This window comes from Tamandua tetradactyla, chromosome 9, assembly GCF_023851605.1.
Source record: "Tamandua tetradactyla isolate mTamTet1 chromosome 9, mTamTet1.pri, whole genome shotgun sequence".
In the NCBI taxonomy this organism is placed as follows: Eukaryota; Metazoa; Chordata; class Mammalia; order Pilosa; family Myrmecophagidae; genus Tamandua; species Tamandua tetradactyla.
The window spans coordinates 36,194,959-36,216,522 of record NC_135335.1 but is presented as its reverse complement, the minus strand read 5'-3'; the positions used below and the strand labels follow the sequence as shown (position 1 = coordinate 36,216,522).

General features: G+C 38.1%; 1 protein-coding gene and 1 pseudogene across 8 annotated transcripts in view; one reads left to right on the top strand and one right to left on the bottom strand.

Moving 5' to 3' along the window:
- RAF1 (Raf-1 proto-oncogene, serine/threonine kinase) overlaps window positions 1-21,564 on the bottom strand; it is a 113,676-nt gene that overhangs the window by 47,637 nt on the left and 44,475 nt on the right. For 4 of the 8 annotated variants that reach the window (XM_077116494.1, XM_077116496.1, XM_077116497.1 and 1 more), the window contains exon 2: window positions 2,665-2,897. In XM_077116494.1, the coding sequence (XP_076972609.1) occupies window positions 2,665-2,871 (207 nt within the window). In that variant the 5' untranslated portion in view covers window positions 2,872-2,897. Of the gene's footprint in view, window positions 1-2,664; window positions 2,898-21,564 lie in introns of those variants that run through there. The other 4 variants (XM_077116499.1, XM_077116500.1, XM_077116501.1 and 1 more) reach the window with 2 other exon arrangements.
- On the top strand, window positions 2,874-5,258 carry LOC143645659 (tyrosyl-DNA phosphodiesterase 2 pseudogene; annotated as a pseudogene).

Below are 21,564 nucleotides of genomic sequence, written 5' to 3'. Positions count from 1 at the left end.
TTGCATTACAATGAGCTATGTGCAAAAGGAAACCATCAGTACTACTACAACAACAAAAGAGGTAAATAATGGTGGAAGGTACAAGAGTCAAGAGGAGGTTTAGATTTCCTATTTGGCAAGGGTGTGTTTGTTGGGTTTCTTTCTCTTGGGAACAATGAAATCATCTAAAATTGACAATGTTGATGGACTGTGGACTTTGGGCCATCTACATGATGCCTGATGAATGCAGGTGGCTTAAGTATGCACTGAAGGAGAAACAGATTGGCGAAGGATGGTATATACTTACGAATGAAGGTTGTGCTGCTACAAAAAGGAACAAAGTTGTGAGGTATGCAACAATGTGAATGAACATGTGAATATTTGGTGAGACAAAATAAGACAGAAGCAAAAGAACAACAATGGTATGGTCACCTTTAGAAAATGCTTATAAGAAAGCAGGGGCCTAGATTGTAAGCTTTTAGAACAGACACATTAAGTCCGGAGTGGTGACTATTATTTCTGGATTCTGAGAGGCTGTTTTATATATAACCTGATTATTTAGAGATAAGAACGAAGCCAAACAGGTTGGGGTTAAAGTAATTCAGAACATAGGGGTAAGGAAGACAGTGTCTATATTTTAGAACCACACATACTCTTTGAGACCAATGGAAGAAAGGTTTATTTGATCTGGAACTGAAATGTTCTGTAGTGCATAATCTAATTCAACCTATTTGTATAGCGCATCTGAACAACTGAAACACAGGAAGCACTGAATAAGAGAGAAGTCCTTTAATCCTGTACAGATTATTGTAATGCCTGGAAACATCCTAGACTATATTAGGCAGATAATCAAAAAGTATTGGCAAAGTCCCACGAGGGAAGGGAGAAAGAATATGGAAGTATTAAACCTTACCATGAGGGAATCCCCTGAAACTGTGTCAAACCTTAGGGACACCCAAATCAATAGGCCATACTCTCGATCAGAAGGCCTACTCTTGTGAAGCTTATGTAGGTAACAGAGAAGCTTAGATTACCTGTAGGCATGCCTAAGAGTTATTTCTGGAGAACCTCTTTTGTTGCTCAGATGTGGCCTCAGTCTCTCTAAGCCCAACTCTGCAAGTGAAATCACTGCCCTCCCCACATGTAGGACATGACATCCAGGGGTAAAAGTCTCCCTGGTGATGTGGGAGAGGACTCCCAGGAATGAATCCACTCCTGGCACCGTGGCATCAACAATTCCATCCTGACCAAAAGGAGGAAAAGAATTGTAATTAATAAAATATCAGTGGCAGAGAGAGTTCAAATAGAGTCGAGAAGCTACTCTTGGGGTTGCTCTTATATAAGCTTCAAGTAGACCATGCTACCTATCATAACCTGCCAACCCCCAACTAGGACCATTCCAGCCAATCCTAAAGAACACCGAGGGCAATATATAAGATTCTACAAGGGTTCCAGGCACTAGAATAACTTACCAGAAACCTACAACCTCCAGATGGGTCCCTGTTCCAGATAAGTCCTAAAACCTAGCCCAGCCTCTCCAGAACATGAGATAGTTCCATCTCTCTATCCAATATTAGTGACAGATGCTTCCAATATCAAAAATTTAGAACTGCCATAGCCCAAACACCCCTAAAGAGGGGGATGGAAAGAGCAAAAGTGCGGGTGGAGTCATACAGAGAAGACAGGATTTAACAAATGAATATGAATGCTGAATCATTAAACTGGTATCTCTTTTAGTTTCTGTATTTTAGAGCAGCTAGAAGTAAAAATCTAAAATTGTGAAATTGTAACCCATGTCAAAGTCTGAAATATGTTCTACAACTAATTGTGCTGTTGTGCTTTGAAATTTATAGTTTGTATATATGTTATTTTTCACATAAAAAAAGGAAAAAACATCAATTGTGATGATAAAAAAAAATATTTAAGCCCTCTCACCTCTATATTCTGGAGCAGCTAAAACTAGGAAAAATATGAGAAGATCATATGGTAGCCTTCGACAAACTCTGGGATCTGTCTTATAACCACCTGTCGAAGAGTGCTTTGAAAACTATTATTTTTTTATTTCTTTGCTTTGTATATATGTTATACTATACAATAAAAAAAAGTTAAAATTCTAAAAATAAAATAAAATAAACTACGTTGAAATAACTCATGCCAATGTCCTGGAGAAGAGGAACAATGGTTTCTAAGCTGCTTCTAGGCCTTTGCTGGGCCTATGAAATATATCAAAATCCTTTTTTTCTGTGCAATTTTATTTGCTTCTTCATACTTGACTGTGTTGTTTAAAAAATGTAAGTGAACATTTTACTCTAATATTAAGAAGAAAACGATAGCTTTTTGTTTTTCTAATTAGCTATCAATTGAAAGGAATCCTTTCAAAGAAAAGTCTCTGAAATAAACCCCCACCAGAAGAACACACTATTTGTTTGGAAAAGTGGCAGAAAGGAAGACATTCCAGCAATTATAAATAACAGAAAGAGAGCCAAGAGGTAGGAAAAAGAAGGGAATGTGGAAAGAATACAACAACACAAAGCAATAAAATCTGCAACTGGAAAACTAATTAATAAAGACCCTAAATACCAAAAAAAATTTTGCCAATCTGTAATTAGGGCAACATGGTACATAATGTATTCTATAGGCAGGAGAACAGCTAAATTTTCTAAGAGGTAATGCTCACATACGTACCACTGTTCTTTGCTTGTTTGGCAAGTAAACTCGGATAGTTTTGCTTGTTTTAGAAGAATCTGTGAGTTTGCCATCATCTGACGCCCGGCGCTGATAGCCAAACTGCTGAACTATAGTAGGAGAGATGCAACTGGAGCCATCAAATACCGCATCTTTGAATCCAAAACCATTGCTGATCGTCTTCCAGGCCCCCTGTATGTGCTCCATTGATGCAGCCTAAACAAAAATTAAACCTGGTAAGAAAAAGAAATAATTGTAATTCCAGAACAAAAGCAGTTAACCTAAAAAGACAATATAGTGTAATTGTGGCAGTTTCTTGTAAATGACATATACTACTTTAAACTGTTCAGTAAATTAAGTATCTAAATACTAGTACATTTCCATAAAATATGTAAGTAAAATGAAGACTAGCAGCCAAAGACATATCAGGCTTTTTACACACCAGTTAAAAGTCAATCTGAGGGCGGGCCGCGGTGGCTCAGCGGGCAAGAGTGCTTGCCTGCCATGCCGGAGGACCCCGGTTCGATTCCCGGCCCCAGCCCATGTAAAAAACAAACAAACAAACAAAATATAATAAAACAAGAAAATGTTTAAAGATGTTTCCCTTTCTTCCTCCCTTCCTTCCTTCCATCCTTCCTTCCTTCTCTCTGTCTTTCCTTCCCTTCCTCCCTCTCTCTTTAAAAAAAAAAAAAAAAAAAGTCAATCTGAGACATGAGCCCATGTCTCCTGGTTTCCAGTCTAATACTTTTTTCAATTATATTTCTTTTCTTCTTGGTTATTATTATTTTAGTATGAGCAGCCATCGAGTATGAGCAACACTTTACTATGGTAAGAAATACAAAAAAAAAATTAAAAAAAAAAAGGCGTAGGCATAATTTCTACCTTCAAGGAACGAAGAGAAAGCTAGTATTTCTACAATGTGAGTTAGACACCTTAAATAAATTATCTCATTTAAGCCCCACAGATTTTTAAATCCCTTCCCCTACCACCCTTTCTTTCCTAAACATATAAGGTACAGAGGTCAGGTTACTTGCCCAAGAACACACAGGTGATAAGCAAAAGAACCAGACTGGCATGAATATGTACAATCAAGAGCCCAGAGGACACCAAACAGGATAGATATGAAGAAAAGCACAGCCTGTCACATACTGATTACAAACAGAATGTAAAAGACAAGGAGAGAGCTCTAAAAGCTGGAAGAGAAAAGCAATATATAATGTACAAGGGTGTCTTGATTAGATTAAGTGCTGATTTCTTATCAGAAATCATAGAGGCAAGAAGACAGTGAATTGAAATACTTGAGGTGCTGAAGGAAAGAAAACTGCCAACCAAGAATTTTATATTTGGTAAGACTTTCTTCCCAAAATAAAGGAGAGATTAAGACATCCTCAGATAAACAAAAGCTGAGGGAGTTCTTTCACACTAGAATTGCCCAACAAGCAACGTTAAAGGGAGTTCTTCAGATTGAAAGGAAAGGACACTAGACAGTGGTTCAAAACATCATAAAGAAATAAAGACCTGTGGTCAAAGTAATCATTTGGGTAATTTTAAACGCCAGCATTATTGTATTATGTTACTTGGTATGTAACTCCATTTCTTATTTTACCAATTACTGGTTAAAGAAACTGAATCAGTAATCAAAATTTCCCAACAGGACAAGAGGGAGAGCCCAGGGTGAAAAAAAAGTGGTAACTCATATATAGAGCTTGCCTCAGTCACGAAGCACATGGCCATGGCTCAGTGCTACCTAGCAGAGAATGACTAAGAGATGGAAGTACATTTTCTTTCTCATACTTCCTGCTCTTTACCTTGGTTGGTGAAGCACACCTACCCTATCCCTGTGGCTTTGCTTTTCAGAGTGCTGAACTGCTTTTTGAGTAGTATGTAGATAGAGCACCTTGGAAAGTTGTTCTCAGACCTCCTCTGAGCCTGAGACTTGTGTTGACCTTAGCAATAAAGATTTAATTGATATCACTCATTCTAAAATCAGCTCATGTGAAAATATTCACCAAGAAGATGACAGTAGGTTCTTTAATTACCTGGAATATTGACAGACTGGACAACCTGCAAAAAAGCGCTCAAGGGATATGTTCTTATTTAACTTTGTACAGCTCAGATGTAATATTTATACAGGAAATCGTTTCTCTATACTACAGCTACCTAAAGAAGAGAGCAACATGTTATAAGATTATCATAGGTCATGAAGAAAGATATTTCCCAGCTAACTATAATGTTGAAAAAATCAAGAGTAAAATTAAAAAGGCAAGAGATCATTCCCTTTCCAAGCACAAAAATGATGAGAAACCTTTTGTGTGTTCAGGTTACCAAACTGGTGATTTGCCCAACAACATTTTGGATGTCTGGGAGTTTTTAAGTATTACCAGTATTCATGGGATATACAAATGAACTCTAACCTTGGAAATACCTGCTACTTGTAAGTTTCATTTTGACAGAACACTATTCAAAGCAGCAGCACTATGGGGCTGGCCGTGTTATCTCCCCAAAGTTTAGACCTATTTGGGTTGGAAAAACTGGACTGTGGCAGATTTCCTAGTGATCACTAGGGTCTTCTGTCCAGCTTAGATGTAATATAATATTATGACCTGCTTCTCTTTCCTTTTTTTTTTTTTTTAACATTTCTTATTATGAAATACAACATGCAGAAAAGTGGTAAATTTCAAAGTACATTTTAATGAGTAGTTATAGAACTACTCATTTCAAAGTCTGGTATAGGTTACAGTCCCACAATTTCAGGTTTTCCCTTCTAGTGCTCCAAGACACTGGAAACTAAAAGAACTATCAATATATTAATTCAGCCGTCATACTCATTTGTTAAATCCTAACTTCTCTGTTATAACTCCTTCTTCTCCTTTGAGCCAATTCCCAATCTTGAGGGGTATCTGGGTTATGCACATTCTAACTTTTTTAATGTTGAAAAGGGGTATCAAGAATATGGGTTAGGGAGATGGAACTGGTTGATGTTCTTGGAGACACTGGCACCTCTGGGGTTTCAGGACTTAGAAGGCTTAGGAACCAACTGAAGGTTTTAGGTTTCTGAAAAGTAAACTTAGTATGTCCAACTTTCACAGACTCTCAGATAGAGAGCCCTGGGAGAGCTTCAGGGTTAACAGCAGTGATGTTGGTTGGGATTTGGCAAATGGTGGCAATCAGCAATATCTAACCAAACCTTGCATAAAAGTAGCCCCTGGAATAGCCTCTCAACTCTATCTGAATTCTCTTAGCCACTGATACCTTATTTTGCTAAATTTCTTTTCCCCCTTTTGGTGTGACCTGCTTTTCAAATATGAACTTAAAATGTACTGTGCAGTTTTTATCTGGTTTTTAAGTAAATATAACTGTCACCTTTCTGGGAAGGTAGGTTTGTATGGGAGGAATTGATAAACTGGATCACTTAGAAAAGAAGAAAATTCTACTGTGAAATCATCAGATTTCAGAACTAAATATTAATGTTTACTTAAAGTGTGCCGGTGTTCAGAATATGGGGCTTATTAATGAAAGGTAGCCTATCAGAGCCTTCAACAGTGGTCATAGTGTTAGCTGGGCTCCAAGCAGGGGGCCAACATTGCCTCAGGGTAGACTTTATACTTGATTTGTTTTTTCAACCAGGTACTAGAATTCTTAATATTTTAAATAAATACTTTTTAAAAAATACCTTTTAATATCATAAGAGGTAACCGAATCCCTGGGACTGGATCTTTTAACTATATTTGACAAATTGAGATTATCTTAAATGAAAAGTTAAGTTGGAGAAAATTATCTCACATCAGACTTCTCTTGTCAGGTAATAGTATATAAATGAAACATTTTGAGTTAAAATTCCTTGCCTCTTTTATTCATGCTTATTATAGTCATCTCACCAAAAGAGAAAAGTTAGGCTTGCTAATGGTTAAAGTCAGTTTATAGCAGCACTGGGCAATTTTTTTTAAGAAATAAGGAAATGTGTAAAGAGAAATAGGCTTTCCGTTTTGCTGCTGAAAAATTAAATTATTTTGCAAGAGGTGAATAAAAGGGCACTTAAAATGTGCTTTAAAGAAACATTTATTTGCCCCAGAGTAATGTAGTTTACATAATTTTATTTTTGTTTACAAAAAAAAATCCCAACAAAGAAAAGCCCTGGGCCAGATGGCTACACAAGAGGATTTTATCAAACATTCCAAGAAAACTTAACTTCAGTTTTACTCAAACTCTTCCAAAAAAATGATCAGGCCTCTCTGCTTCATTCTGAGGAGGCCAACATCACAGTCATACCAAAGCCAAATAAAGATACTATGAGAAAGAAAACTACAGACAAAAATCTCTTGTGAATACAAACACAAAAATCCTCAAGAAAATATTAGCAAAGGTGAATCCAACAGCACATTAAAAAAAGTATACACCATGATCAAGAGAGATTTATCCCTGGTATGCAAGGGTAGTTGAACAATAAGGAAATTAACTAGAGAACTGATCAAGAGAATGAAGGGAAAAAAACCACATTGATCATCTCTTGATTCAGAAACAGCATTTAACAATTACAGCACCGTTTCTTGATAACACTTAGCACAATGGTCGTTCCATGGAACATTCAGTATTTGTGTGAAACCTGAGACTCAGTGCTAGAGTTCTGCAGCTATGAAAGTCAGCATTACCTCTACAGCAACTTTTTAAAATACCGAAAAACTAATAGAATTCAATTAGAAATACAAATGAAGCTGATCTGGGTAGTACCAAGGTAAATCAGACTAAAGGGTAATGGATGATATGACTATATTTTAAAACTTCAACTTCTGTGTGAGACCAAAGGAAGGGATGTTCATGTAGTACAAAATTTATATTTTCAGTAAACCTGAATGGTCAGCCTATTTGAACACCATAATTGCATGGAACCATGAAAAGGGAGTGAGCTCTTGTTGGTTTGTACAGGATAGTATGATACTCCACTACATCTCAGAATAATCTGGGCAGAATATTAAAAAGTATTCCACAAACTCCCCTGAAGAGACTGATGAAAAAGGTGGAATTATTAAACTTAAGAAGACCTGATAGTCTCACAAGCACTGAGGACTGCCAATATGATGGGATAGGCCCTCAATTTTGGGGCTTGCCCTTATGAAACTTACTCCTGCAAAGGAGAAGTTAAGCCTACTTATGATTATACCCAAGAGTCACTCCCACAGAACCTCTTTTGTTGCTTAGATGTGGCCTTTCTCTCTAAGCAAACTCTGCAAGTGAACTCACAGCCCTCCTCCCCTTGCAGGACATGACTCCCAGGGGTGTAAATTTCCCTGACAACAGGGAACATAACTTCCAGGGATGAGCCTGGCCCCTGCATCATGATAGTGAGAAAGCCTTCTTGACCAAAAGGCAGAAGATAACTGAAACAAAATAAAGTTTCAGTGGCTGAGAGATTTCAAATAGAGTCTAGAGGTCTTTCTGGAGGTTATTCTTATATAGTATATACATAGCACTTTTCAGGTTTTGTTGTATTGGATAGCTAGAGGGAAATAGGTGAAACTGTTAAACTGGAACCTAATAGCCTTGATTCCTGAAGATGATTGAATAACTGTAGAGTATTGGATATTCTTTTTTATATTCATTCATTCATTCATTTTGGTAGGCCATATGGCAGAGGTCATATTTCATTCTTTTTCCATGTTAGTATACCATTATTGCAGCACCATTTGTTGAAATTTTGTTTGTTTTTGGGAAGTGAATGGGCCAGGAATCGAACCCAGGTCTCCAGCATGGAAGGCAAGAATTTTACCACTGAACTAACCCAGCAGCCCCCCTTTACTATAATTTTTATTTTTATTTCTATTGTTTTTGAAGCAATGAAAATGTTCAAGAACTGATTGCAATGATGAATGCACAGCTCTATGACGATACTGTTTGAATCACCGATTGTACACTCTGGATGATTTTATCCCAATTAAAAAAAAATCATGGAAGAAAAAATAAAAATACTTAGAACACTAAGAATTGAAAGAAATTTCTTCAATGTGATAAAGGGCATATATGAAAAACCCAGAGCTAGCATCACAATCAATGGTGAAAAACTGACAGCTTTCCCTCTAAGATCAGGAACAAGACAGGATGCCCACTATTATTGCTGTTATTCAACATTGTACTAGAAGTTCTTGCCAGAATAATTAACTAATAATAATAATAATAATAAATAAAAATGAAAGGAAGAAAAATAAATAGGAAAGAAAGAAGAAAAGGTATCCAAATGTAAAGGAAGAAGTAAAACTTTCTCTACTTGCAAACGACATGATCCCATCTACAGAAAATTCTGAAAAATCTGCAAAATAGCTTCCAGCACTAAAATAAATGAATTCAGCAAAGTATCAGGGTACAAGATCAATAGTGTTTCTAAATCCAAGCCATGAAGAAAGTGGGGTTTATACCAGGAATGCAAGGAGCTTCAACATAAGAAAACCAATTAATGTAATACAGCACAGTAACAAACTGAAAGGGAAAAATCACATGATCATTGCCACTGATGCTGAAAAAGTATTCAACAAAACTCAACATCCTTTCCTGAGAAAAATACTTCAAAAGATAGGAATCAAAGGTAACTTCCTCAATATGATAAAGGGCATATATAAAAAATGGATAGCCATTATTGTACCTAATGGAGAGTGAATAAAACTTTCTCCCTAAGATCAGGAACAAGACAAGGATGCCCTCTGTCACCACTGTTACTCAACATTGTACTAGAAGTTCTAGCTAGAGCAATCAAGCAGGAGAAAGAAATAAAAGACATCCAAATTGGAACGGAAGAAGTAAAACTTTCATTATTTACAGAGGACATGATATCATACTTGGACAATCCTGAGAAATATACAACAAAGTTACTTTTCACTAATAAAGACAGCAAGGTGGTGCGATATAAAATTAATGTGCAAAATCAGTAACATTTCTATACACAAGCAACGAGGAGTTGGTTAAAGAAAAAAATCCATTCAAAATAGTGACTACAAGAATCAAATACCTAGGAATGAACTTTTGAATACCTAGGAATGAACTTTTAAGTAGGGATGTAAAGGACCTGTACACAGAAACTATGTAACATCGTTAAAAGAAGTCAAAGAAGATCTAAATAGATGGAAATAATAATTTCCATCTGCTTATAGATAGGAAATTTAAATATAGTTAAGATGTCAATTCTACCCAAATTGAGCTACAGACTTAATGCAGTACCAATCAAAATTCTAACAACCTACTTTAAAGACTTGGAAAAAGCTAGTTACCAAATACAGTTGGAAGTAAAGAGGCCCTAAATAGCTAAAAGCATCCTAAAAAGGAAGAACAAAATGGGAGGATTTACATTCCCTGACTTTAAAATCTATTATAAAGCCACAGTGGTCAAAACAGCATGGTACTGACACAAAGACAGAAGTATTGACCAATGGAATTGAATCAAGAGTGCAGAAACAGATCACCAAATCTATGTCAACTAATTTTTGACAAGGCCCCCAAATCCACTGAACTGGAACAAACAGTCTTTTCAATAAATGGGTATGGGAGAACTGGATATCAATAAAAAGGACCTTTACCTTATACCCCAAACAAAAATTAACTCAAAGTGGATCAAACACCTAAATATAAGAACCAGCGCCATAAAACTTATAGAAGAAAATGTAGGGAAACAACTTCAAAACTTAGTAATAGGAGATAACTTCCTAAACTTTATACCCAAAGCACAAGCAACAAAAGAAAAAAACAGATAAATGGGAACTCCTCAAAATCAAATGCTTCTGCATCTAAAAAGATTTGACAAAAAGGTGAAGAGGCAGCCAACTCAATGGGAGAAAATATTTGGAAATCACAATCAGACAAAGATTTTTTGACATCCCATATACATAAAGAAATCATTCAACATTGGGTTGTTCTTTTGTCAACAACAAAAGAAAAAACAATCCAATTATAAAATGGGCTAAAAATATGAATAGGCATTTTTCTGAAGAGCAACTACAGATAGCGCAAAAGCACATGAAGAGATGCTCACTTTCATTAGCTATAAAGGAAATGCACATCAGGACTACAAGGAGACACCATCTCACACCTGTAAGAATGGTTGCTATTAAATTTAAGCCATGAAGAACTGGAGGAAGAAATCAAGAAAATAATTCCATTCATAACAGCAACAAAAAGAATTAAATATCTAGGGAAAAAAATCTAGCCAAGAGTGTAAATGACTTGAACACAGAAAATACAAAACAAGAAATCAAGGAAGACCTAAATAAATGCAATGACATTCCATGTTCATGGACTGGAAGACTAAATATCAGAAATGCCAAGACTACCCAAAGCAATATACAGATTTAACACAATCTCAATAAAAATTCCAACAACCTTCTCAGTAAAAACAGAAAAGCCAATCTTCAAACTTATATGGAATGGTTTAAGGAGCCCTGAATAACCAAAGCTATCTTGAAAAAGAATGAAGTTGGAGGGCTCATATTACAGGTAGGGGAAGACAGCGGACCAGAGTGGAGTGAATTCACTCCTATTCAGTGAAACAAGATAGCAGATAGGGAGAAAAAAGCCAGAACTGCAGGTCCTGGGGTGTGAGTCATCTAGGAGAGTCTTTAGGAAGTTTTGCGGGGGGGAGGAGGATCAGAGGAGAGCGAGTGGAACAGGTGACTGGAACAGGTGACTGGGATTCTACCGGGCACATCAGGGAGGTGCAACCGGAGGGAACTGATCCTCCTCGGTTCCAGCCTGCAGAGAAACCTGTGGTGGGCAGTACCTTCAGGGAGCCTGGAGGCCCGTGACTGTCCGCTGCAGGGTGGGCCTCAGTGTAGGGGGAGTGATCACCCCATCAGGAGCAGGAAAAGCCAGTCTGCAGTCACAGTACCTGACAGGCCCATCAGTGATTCCTCAGAAAACTAAATATTGAGTTGCCCTATGACCTGGCAATATCAATACTCGGTATAACAGTTGAGGGCAATGACACAAACAGACATTTGCACACTACTGTTCATGGCGGCACTATTCACAATTGCCAAGAGACAGAAACAATCCAGTTGCCCATCAACAGATGAGTGGATAAACAAAATGTGGTATATAATACGATGGAATATTATGCACCATTTAGACAAAATGATGTCCCAAAACATATGACAATGTGGATGAACCTTGAGGACATAACGCTGAGTGAAATAAGTCAGACACAAAAAGACAGATACTGTATGATTCCATTATTATGGCTCTGATAAAGCCGCCAGTGTTTTGGAGCAGCAAGAAAGAATAATCTGAGTTAAGGGCATGGTAGTCCGTGACAAACTCTGGGAACTATTCTGCGGCTGCCTGTTGAATTAAGTGCTTAGGGAATTGATGCTTTTGTTCTTTCTTTTCTTTGTGTGTATATATACATTTCACAACTAAAAAACGGTTAAAAAAAAAAACTATAGGCAGTTATAGTAATATTAGATTAAAAAATTCCTGAAATCAAAAATTTGAAAATATTTAGTAGCATAGCTCACTACTATAGCAAAGTTGATATTTGTATAACTTTTTTACTTGATATTTTGAGAATGCAGTTTTGATAGTTAAATGGTAGTTAAGACACTGTTTAACATTTAGAATTCAACTAACTCTGATATCTGTATTTACAGATTTTTTTCTTTCCTTGCTTTAATTTTAAATTGGTTTATGAAACATAGTGCACAAACAGGCTGTACGATGAGTAGATTTTTTTTTTTAATATGCCTATGGATATGCTAACTTGGATATCCATTTTAGGGGGTTAAGATTTCCATATGTTGCTGGTAAAAATATTTGCATATTCACAGTTTCCTGAAATTAGGAAAACATTTCATAACATAGGTCATTACTGCAGCAATGCAGATATGTGTAAGAATTTTCTACTTGATATTTTGAGAACATTTACAGTTTTGGCAGCTGATCAAATGGTATCTAGTTAGTGTTTAATGCTCAGAATTTAAGAACTTTGCTATCTGAATATGTAGATTTTTTTGCCTGGTCGCCTTAATTTTAAATTGGTTTATGAAACTTATTGTACAAACACAGGTTTTACAATGATTATATGGCTACCATTCATAAAAATCAACTCAAAATGGATCAAAGACCTCAAAGATGAAAGAGTACAGTAGGCTGATTTCACCCCTGCTACATGGGGGTAACAAGAGAGGGGACAGGAGAAACAACCGAGACTGCAGTCCTGGAAGTGAGTGATAAAAGAGGATCTTTAGAATTTAGTGAGGAGGTCCTGGTACAGAGAGGTGGGAAGATCAATGTGAATCTGTTCAGATGTGACCCCGCTGGGACAGGCAGCAGGATGCAGGCAAGTGTGGATCTGAAGGAACAGACCATCCCTCCTATCCAACCGGCCCCAACAACTAGCTGGGCGACTTCCTCACGCAGTGCTGCAATTGGCAGCATGCATGGGGAGTCCAGAGGCACATGCAGCTGCCCACTGTGAAAAGCACCACTCACTGCAAAAAGCCATGTCTACCAGGCACTGGGATCAGTTGCTCCACTAGGCACCAGGAATTGTGATCAGCTGCCTTGCTAAAGGTTGTCCCATTCCATGAGCTGGAACTGACCATCCCACCGCCACACGGAGGGAGTACCCCCACCCCGCCACCCTGCCCAGCTGGCTGCCACAGTTGGAAAGAGGTGGGCCTGAGGGGAGAAGGTGGCTCAAAGCACCATCTGCTGGGAAGAAGCAGTAAGTGCAGTCTGGCAAACTCCCTATCTGCCTAGTTTTTAATTTTCTATATTATAATCCGAGTTCATACCCAGTATATCTTGGGGTGTCTCCTCCTGGCTTCTGACTGCTGAGGTATTTTTTTTCCCCTTGGGTACGTGGGACAGGAGTCAAGTCTGGGTCTCTCGCATGGCAGGTGGGTGTTCTGCCCCTGAAGTACCAGTGTACCCCTGCCTAGCTTTTAACAGACCCTCAAGTAGAATTATACCCCCTACATAAGATCCAGGCCTTGGTTTGATGGGGGATTACTGACAATCCAAGGGCAAAGGGAGAACTTATAAGCTTCCAGGGGACAGGGTGGGGATAGGAAATGGGAAGTTAATGCTTGCAATGTACAGAGTTTCTAGTTGGAACAATGGAAATGTTTTAGTGATAGATGGTGGTAATAGTAGCACAATATTGTGAATATAATCAGCAGAATTTAAGTATGTTTGAATGTTGTTTAAAGGGGAAATGTTAGGCTATATTATATGGTAATAGAATAAATTTTTAAAGCAAAATCCAAGGAACCTATACAACACTACCAAACAGTGACTCCTAAGTTAAACCACAGTCTATAGTTAATAGTACAATTAGGAAAATGTGCTTTCATCAATTTTAACAGATCCTCTACACCAATGCAAGATGTTAGTAATAGGATGATATGTGTATTTTATGCATGACTGCTCTGTAAACCCACAACTTGGATGGTTGATTGGATGGGAGGGAGGAAGGGAGGAAGGGAAGGGAGGAAGGGATGGAGGGAAGGGAAGGGAAGGGAAGGGAAGGGAAGGGAAAGGGAGGGAGGGAGGGAGGGAGGGAGGGAGGAAGGAAGGAAGGAAGGAAGGAAGGAAGGAAGGAAGGAAGGAAGGAAGGAAGGAAGGAAGGAAGGGGTCATCCTCTGTCACCAATACATTTAAAAATACTTCATGGAAGGCATATGCACATTGCCTAACATCAAAAGTAAACCAGCCATCAGAAAAGATAATGTTTATAAAGTATTTCCTGACACTTATTCAACTTTTCAACCTTTATATTAAAAAGTACTGTCTAGGGCAAGTGCGACCATGGCTCAATGGCAGAAGTCTTGCCTGCTATGCCAGAGGCCCAGGTTCGATTCCCGGTGCCTGCCCACGCAGGGAAAAAAAAAGTACTGTCTAAAAAATAATTGTTAAATAAGCCATTTGAAGATAACTTTAACCACAAAAAGTTTATATAGAAACTAATTTTTAGATAACTCTCTTCATATACACAAAACAGTAGCTTTATTATCACAAAAGTCTCCAGACTTTAAACACTTATTTGTTGAGAAAGTCTGGGAATTTGTAGTCTACAGACTAAACATTTACCTTTTACATGCCAGAAAAGACAAAAAATTTTCACAATTTCATTTACAATGATAGCTATAGAAAATAAATTATTTAAGAAGCTTACAATTTGCTTAATACTAATTCTAAAATTCAGGTTCAACTAGTTGCAAGATGCCACCTTCAGCATTCCAGATCTCCCTAATCTCCCAGTCCCCAACCATCACAGAATATCTCAGAAATCAAAAAGATCCCACCCTACTCTGCTTCCTCCACTTTTGCTATTAGTGCATTAAAGAATTGCCACATTGGGCCAAAACCCAAAGCCTATCTAAAGACACTAGGGGATGTTTTATGACAGAAAGAAAAGGGTGATTCACCACTGCCCAATATCTTTGCTTACCTCAGTCCCCCACTTCACCTTGACAATCATGAGTTAATCTAGAAGCATTTATCCACAAAAAATACATCTTTTCTTGCACTTGAAGTTTTTTAAAGATCCATCTAGTCTTAAAGTGTTCTCTTTAATCCTACCAATGACCTCCATGTGTATACTCATATATTTAACTATATGACAATTAAGAACAGTCATTTCTCCTACTTCATGTAATTCTATCAGTTTTTGTTTCAGTATTCCTGAAATTCTCCTACTGGGATTGGGTTACACAGCTCACTAACTTTTAAATATCATGACAACTGTAATCATAACTCCTACTGGTCATTTTCATTCAACTTGAAGGCAATTCCCAACGGTTCTCACATTAGTCTCATTTACTAATTTAGTTTACTCTATGCAGAAGTTCTAATCTTTCTCTAAAAAAGAGCCTATCCTTCACGTTCTCATCTCTCTCGCTCCTCGCAATGATCTCTGTCACTGTGAGACCTTCAGTTTTCAGCCTGCTGAGAATATATTCTTTGCTGCTTTCAAGGAAAAGCGTCAACATAAGGTATCACTGTAGGACTATTTCAATGAACTTAATGTAGATCCCCTACCCAATTCAAGTCCTTCTCCAAAGTATACCCAACAAAGATTGTACTCATTTGCATTCTTGCAACTTTTTTTTTTAACTCTCTTCTAGACGGTTTCAGAGATCCAGTCTTTGTACAGTATATTAAAACCTTAATATGTACACAGTAAGTTCCTATAACCCTCTAACTGAAGCTTTCAGAGCCTCTCTAACAGTGGTTCTTCAGGTAACATACCTGAAATCTTCCCTCATAAAGTCTCTTCCTAGTTGCTATCTATCCATAAAGAATTTGCTACTCCCTCCTCTATTTATATTCCATATTTATATTATTCATATTTCTTTACTAACAGCACTTCCCACCCTGTAATTATTTTTTTAAATGTCTGCCTCTCCTACCTGAAAATAAGCTCAGGTAGGATAGGAGAATAGGTTACATGCCTTTTTCATCATTGCTCACCAAACTTACCCTAATACCCGACACAAGACTGCAAAACCAATGAAATGGAAGTAGCTGTAGAACCCACACTATATCAAATATTAAAATGTATGTAAACGATTAAGGAAATGACTGTTTTTAAGATGTAATATAAAATTAGAATCACAAACGAGTGTCCATTGAAAACATAAATATTTAACAAAGTCTGTTTGGCTATCTGAGCAATGACAACACTAGTCTGCAGTCTATTTGAAACCTGCCAAAACTCACTCGGCAACAGATGCATATACCATGGAGGTGGCTGAAGGGTACTTTGAGAACAAGAAGGGGTGAACTATGGTATATACACATGATGGAATACTGTACGGCTACAGAAAAGGACAAAGTCAAGAGGAATGCAATGAGGTGAATGAACCATGAGGATGTTATGTTGAGCAAAACAAGCCAGAAACAAAAGAACAAACAAATATTGTACAGTCTCTTTTAGAAAATACTTATATGAAAACTGGGGCAGCGTTTTGGGCAGGTGGAATGTGAGTAAAGTACGCATCTTCTCTTTTTTTGTGTCTGTGGATGTCTTTCAGTACTGCCTTCTTGGCTTTCAAAGCCTTTATTGGCTTTGGTTTGGGGAGGGGCAGGGGCTTCCTTCTTCACTTTCAATGTCATCATTGTGGAAAGACAGACAACCGTTTTTTACCCCATTATTGCTGAGCCATCAGAATGGTCATCCCTAAACTATGTTTTATTTGTATGTTATATATCTGGTACTTGTGTTAGAAGTGTACTTTATAAATGGGTCTGTTCATTTTAAAATTAGCAGTTTCTGCCCAAGTGACCAGACAATAACTGACTTGGGAATGAAAAGAAAAGCAGGTTAAAAAAAAAAAAAAAAAAGTTCAAAATATTGTATGGTCTCTCTTAGAGAATACCTGTAAGAAAACTGGAGCCTTGATTGTAAGCTCACAGCAGTCACATTTAGTCCATAGCTGTAAATGTTATTTCTAGATTTTGAGATGCTGTGCTATGTTATCTAGAACGTGGTATTTCCCTGGAACTTTGGGTACCTGTGTGACACCTAAGACTCAGAGCTGGGAGTTCTGCAGCTCCAAAAGTCAGCATTGCTACATACAGCAACTGCTAAAGAAGCCAAAAGAGACGTCTTCCATTAGAGATGAGAATGAAGTCAACCTAGTTGGGACTAAGGTAAATCGGAATACAGGGTAAAGAATGATATGTGCCTTTTTATATTTTTCACAAAAAAAAGAAAAGAAAAAAAAAAAACCCTCGATTGTGATGATATTGTGAACCACTGATTATACACTTTGGATGATTACATGGCATGTGAATATATAATATATACCAATAAAAAATTTTAAAAAATCTCGGTCTTAGAGTTGGGAGGATTAAATGAGACATTGCATATAAAGAACTAACATAATAAGCATGCAGTAGTTGTTAGCTAATACCATTATTGTTTTTACTGTTATAAAATTTGAATAAGGGTAGTTTTTTCCTAGTTGCTACAAAATTTTAGGAATCTAAAAATTTTTGGTAAGACTTTTTTTTCCTCTTCCAGTAGCAATGGGAAGATCATCTGCCTCCCATTACTTTTTTTTAAACACTTTTTATTTTGAAATATATGTACAAAAAAGTGGTAAATTTCAAAGTTCATTTTAACAAGCAGTTAAGAACAATAACTGACTTGGGGATGAAAAGAAAAGCAGGTAAAAAAAAAAATGTTCAAAATATTGTATGGTCTCTCTTAGAAAATACCTATAAGAAAACTGGAGCCTCGACTGTAAGCTCATAGCAGTCACATTTAGTCCATAGCTGTAAATGTTATTTCTAGATTTTGAGATGCTGTTAAGACAAGCAGTTAAGATTTAAGAACTTCATCTATTGTATGAGTCCAAAGAAAGAAAGGATTATTTGTCCAAAACTAAATTTTCTGTAGCACACAATCTAACTCAACCTGTCCGACCAGTTCAGTTAAACAACCTAAACACACGAAGCTTAGAATTGGGAATGAGGTCTTGCAATTCTTTATAGCTTAATGTAATGTCCAGATATATTCAAGAGTATGTTGGGCAGATAATTAGAAAGTATTGGCAAAGTCCCTTGAGGGACTAGAGGAAAAATTTGGAACCATTAATCTTTCTCAATTGGGAAATACGTGACACTCCCTCAAACATTAGAGACTCTCAAACAGTAGGACAACCCCTTGTTCTTGAGGCTTGCTCTTATGAAACATATCTGCAACAGAGAAGTTAAGCCTACCTATAAGCATACCTAAGAGTTACTCCTAGAGAACCTCTTTTGTTGCTCAGATGTGGCCTTTCTCTAAGCCCAACTATGCAAGGAAAATCATTAACCCCACCTCACCCCCCACTATATGGGACATGACTTCCAGGAGTCTCCCTGGCAACAAGGGACATGACTCCAGGTATGAACCTGGCCCTGGCACCATGGGACTGACAACACCTACCTGATTCAAAGAGGTGAAAGAAATGTAACAAAATAAGGTATCAGTGGCTAAGAGAGTTCAAATGGAATTGAGACGCTACTCTGGAGCTAACTGCCATGGTATGCCATACCCCAACCAATAGTATTGCTACAAGCCCTAAAGAATATCCAGGACTTCTATCTGAGACTCTATAAAAGTTTCACTCACAAAGTCAATTTTTCAGAACCTAAAACCTCCAGATGGTTCTAGGCCACATAATCCCTGAAACCTTAAGTTACTAGTCTCTCCAAGAGCATCAACCAGTTACATCCCCTACCCCATAATGTGGACACTTTTCAACATGAAGTTAGAATGGTCACAGCCGAAATATACCTTAAGACTGTGAGAAGGTTCAAAGGAAAAGGAGGAGTTGTAATAGAGAACACAGGATTTAACAAATGAGTATGACTACTGAATCAATATACTGACATTTCTTTTTAGTCTCCCGTGTCTCAGAGCAGATAGAAGGAAATACCTGAAATTGTGGAACTGTAACCCATACCATACTTTGAAATTATAACTGCTTGTTAAAATGAACTTTGAAATTTACCACTTTTTTGTACATATATTTCAAAATAAAAAGTGTTTAAAAAAAAAAGTAATGGGAGGACTTCCGGAGAAAATGGTGGCTTAGTAAGACGCGCAGGTCTTAGTTCCTCCTCCAGAACAGCTACTAAAGAAACAGAAACGATACAGAACAGCTCCCGGAGCCACAACAGAGACCAAAAAGACAGCGTACCCCATTCTGGAATGGCTGAACCGGCTGGAAGAATCCGCTGCGGTGAGATCCCCGAGGGGTGCGCGCTTTCCCGGGCCGTGGTGGCTGGCGGCCGGAGCCCCTCCCTCCCTCCTTCCCGGGCCGGATGGGAGATTTGGACAGGCGGTCCCCTCAAGCTGCGGCGGCCGGAGCCCCCCCCACCACGCACGGCCTCGTGGGCCGGCTGGGAGATTTGGATCGGAGGTCCCCCAAGCCGCGGAGGCCGGCGACCGGGGTCCGTTCCACATACGTGGCTTCCTGGTCCAGCTGGGAACTTTGGATCGGCACTCCCCCAAGCCGCAAAGGCCGGCGCCCCCGCCACGCTTGGCTTCCCGGGCCGGCTAGGAGATTTGAATCGGCACTCCCCCAAGCCGTGGTGGCCGGCACCCCTCCCTCCCTCCTTTCAGGGCCGGCTGGGAGATTTGGATCGGAACTCCCCCAAGCCGCTTCGGCTGGTGACCCTCCCCCACAGCGAGAATCTTCCAAAGTTAAAGGAGCCACATCATCTTTTACTGGTGGGACTGGCAGTCAGACAAGCGCCACATACTGGGCAGGATAAGAAAAACAGAGCCCAGAGATTTCACAGGAAATCTTTCAACCTGCTGGGTCCCACACCCAGGGAAATCTGATTAAATGCCCAGACGCCAGCAAAAAATAACGGATCACGCCAGGAAAATTGAAGATATGGCCCAGTCAAAGGAACAAACCAATAGTTCAAATGAGATACAGGAGCTGAAACAACTAATTCTGAATATACGAACAGAAATGGAAAACCTCTTCAAAAACCAAATCAATAAATTGAGGGAGGACTTGAAGAAGACATGGGCTGAACAAAAAGAAGAAATAGAAAGTCTGAAAAAAACAAATCACAGAACTTATGGGAGTGAAGGACAAAGTGGAAAAGATGGAAAAAACAATGGATACCTACAATGGTAGATTTAAAGAGACAGAGGCTAGAATTAGTGAACTGGAGGATGGAACATCTGAATTCCAAAAAGAAACAGAAACTATAGGGAAAAGAATGGAAAAATTTGAGCAGGGGATCAGGGAACTGAATGATAATATGAAGCGCACAAATATACGTGTTGTGGGTGTCCCAGAAGGAGAAGAGAAGGGAAAAGGAGGAGAAAAACTAATGGAAGAAATTATCACTGAAAATTTCCCAACTCTTATGAAAGACCTAAAATTACAGATCCAAGAAGTGCAGCGCACCCCAAAGAGAATAGACCCAAATAGGCGTTCTCCAAGACACTTACTAGTTAGAATGTCAGAGGTCAAAGAGAAAGAAAGGATCTTGAAAGCAGCAAGAGAAAAACAATCCATCACATACAAGGGAAACCCAGTAAGACTACGTGTAGATTTCTCAGCAGAAACCATGGAAGCTAGAAGACAGTGGGATGATATATTTAAATTACTAAAAGAGAAAAACTGCCAACCAAGACTTCTATATCCAGCAAAATTGTCCTTCAAAAATAAGGGAGAAATTAAAACATTTTCAGACAAAAAGTCACTAAGAGAATTTGTGACCAAGAGACCAGCTCTGCAAAAAATACTAAAGGGAGCACTAGAGTCAGATATGAAAAGACAGAAGACACAGGTATGGAGAAGAGTGTAGAAAGAAGGAAAATCAGATATGATATATATAATACAAAAGGCAAAATGGTAGAGGAAAATATTATCCAAACAGTAATAACACTAAATGTTAATGGTTGAAAGTGAAAGGTTGGGAAGAGATATTTCATGCAAATAACAACCAGAAAAGAGCAGGAGTAGCTATACTAATATCCAACAAATGTAAAACAGTTAAAAGAGACAAAGAAGGACACTATATACTAATAAAAGGAACAATTAAACAAGAAGACATAACAATCATAAATATTTATGCACCGAACCGGAATGCCCCTAAATACGTGAGGAATACACTGCAAACACTGAAAAGGGAAATAGACACATATACCATAATAGTTGGAGACTTCAATTCACTACTCTCATCAATGGACAGAACATCTAGACAGAGGATCAATAAAGAAATAGAGAATCTGAATATTACTATAAAGGAGCTAGACTTAACAGACATTTATAGGACATTACATCCCACAACAGCAGGATACACCTTTTTCTCAAGTGCTCATGGATCATTCTCAAAGATAGACCATATGCTGGGTCACAAAGCAAGTCTTAACAAATTTAAAAAGATTGAAATCATACACAA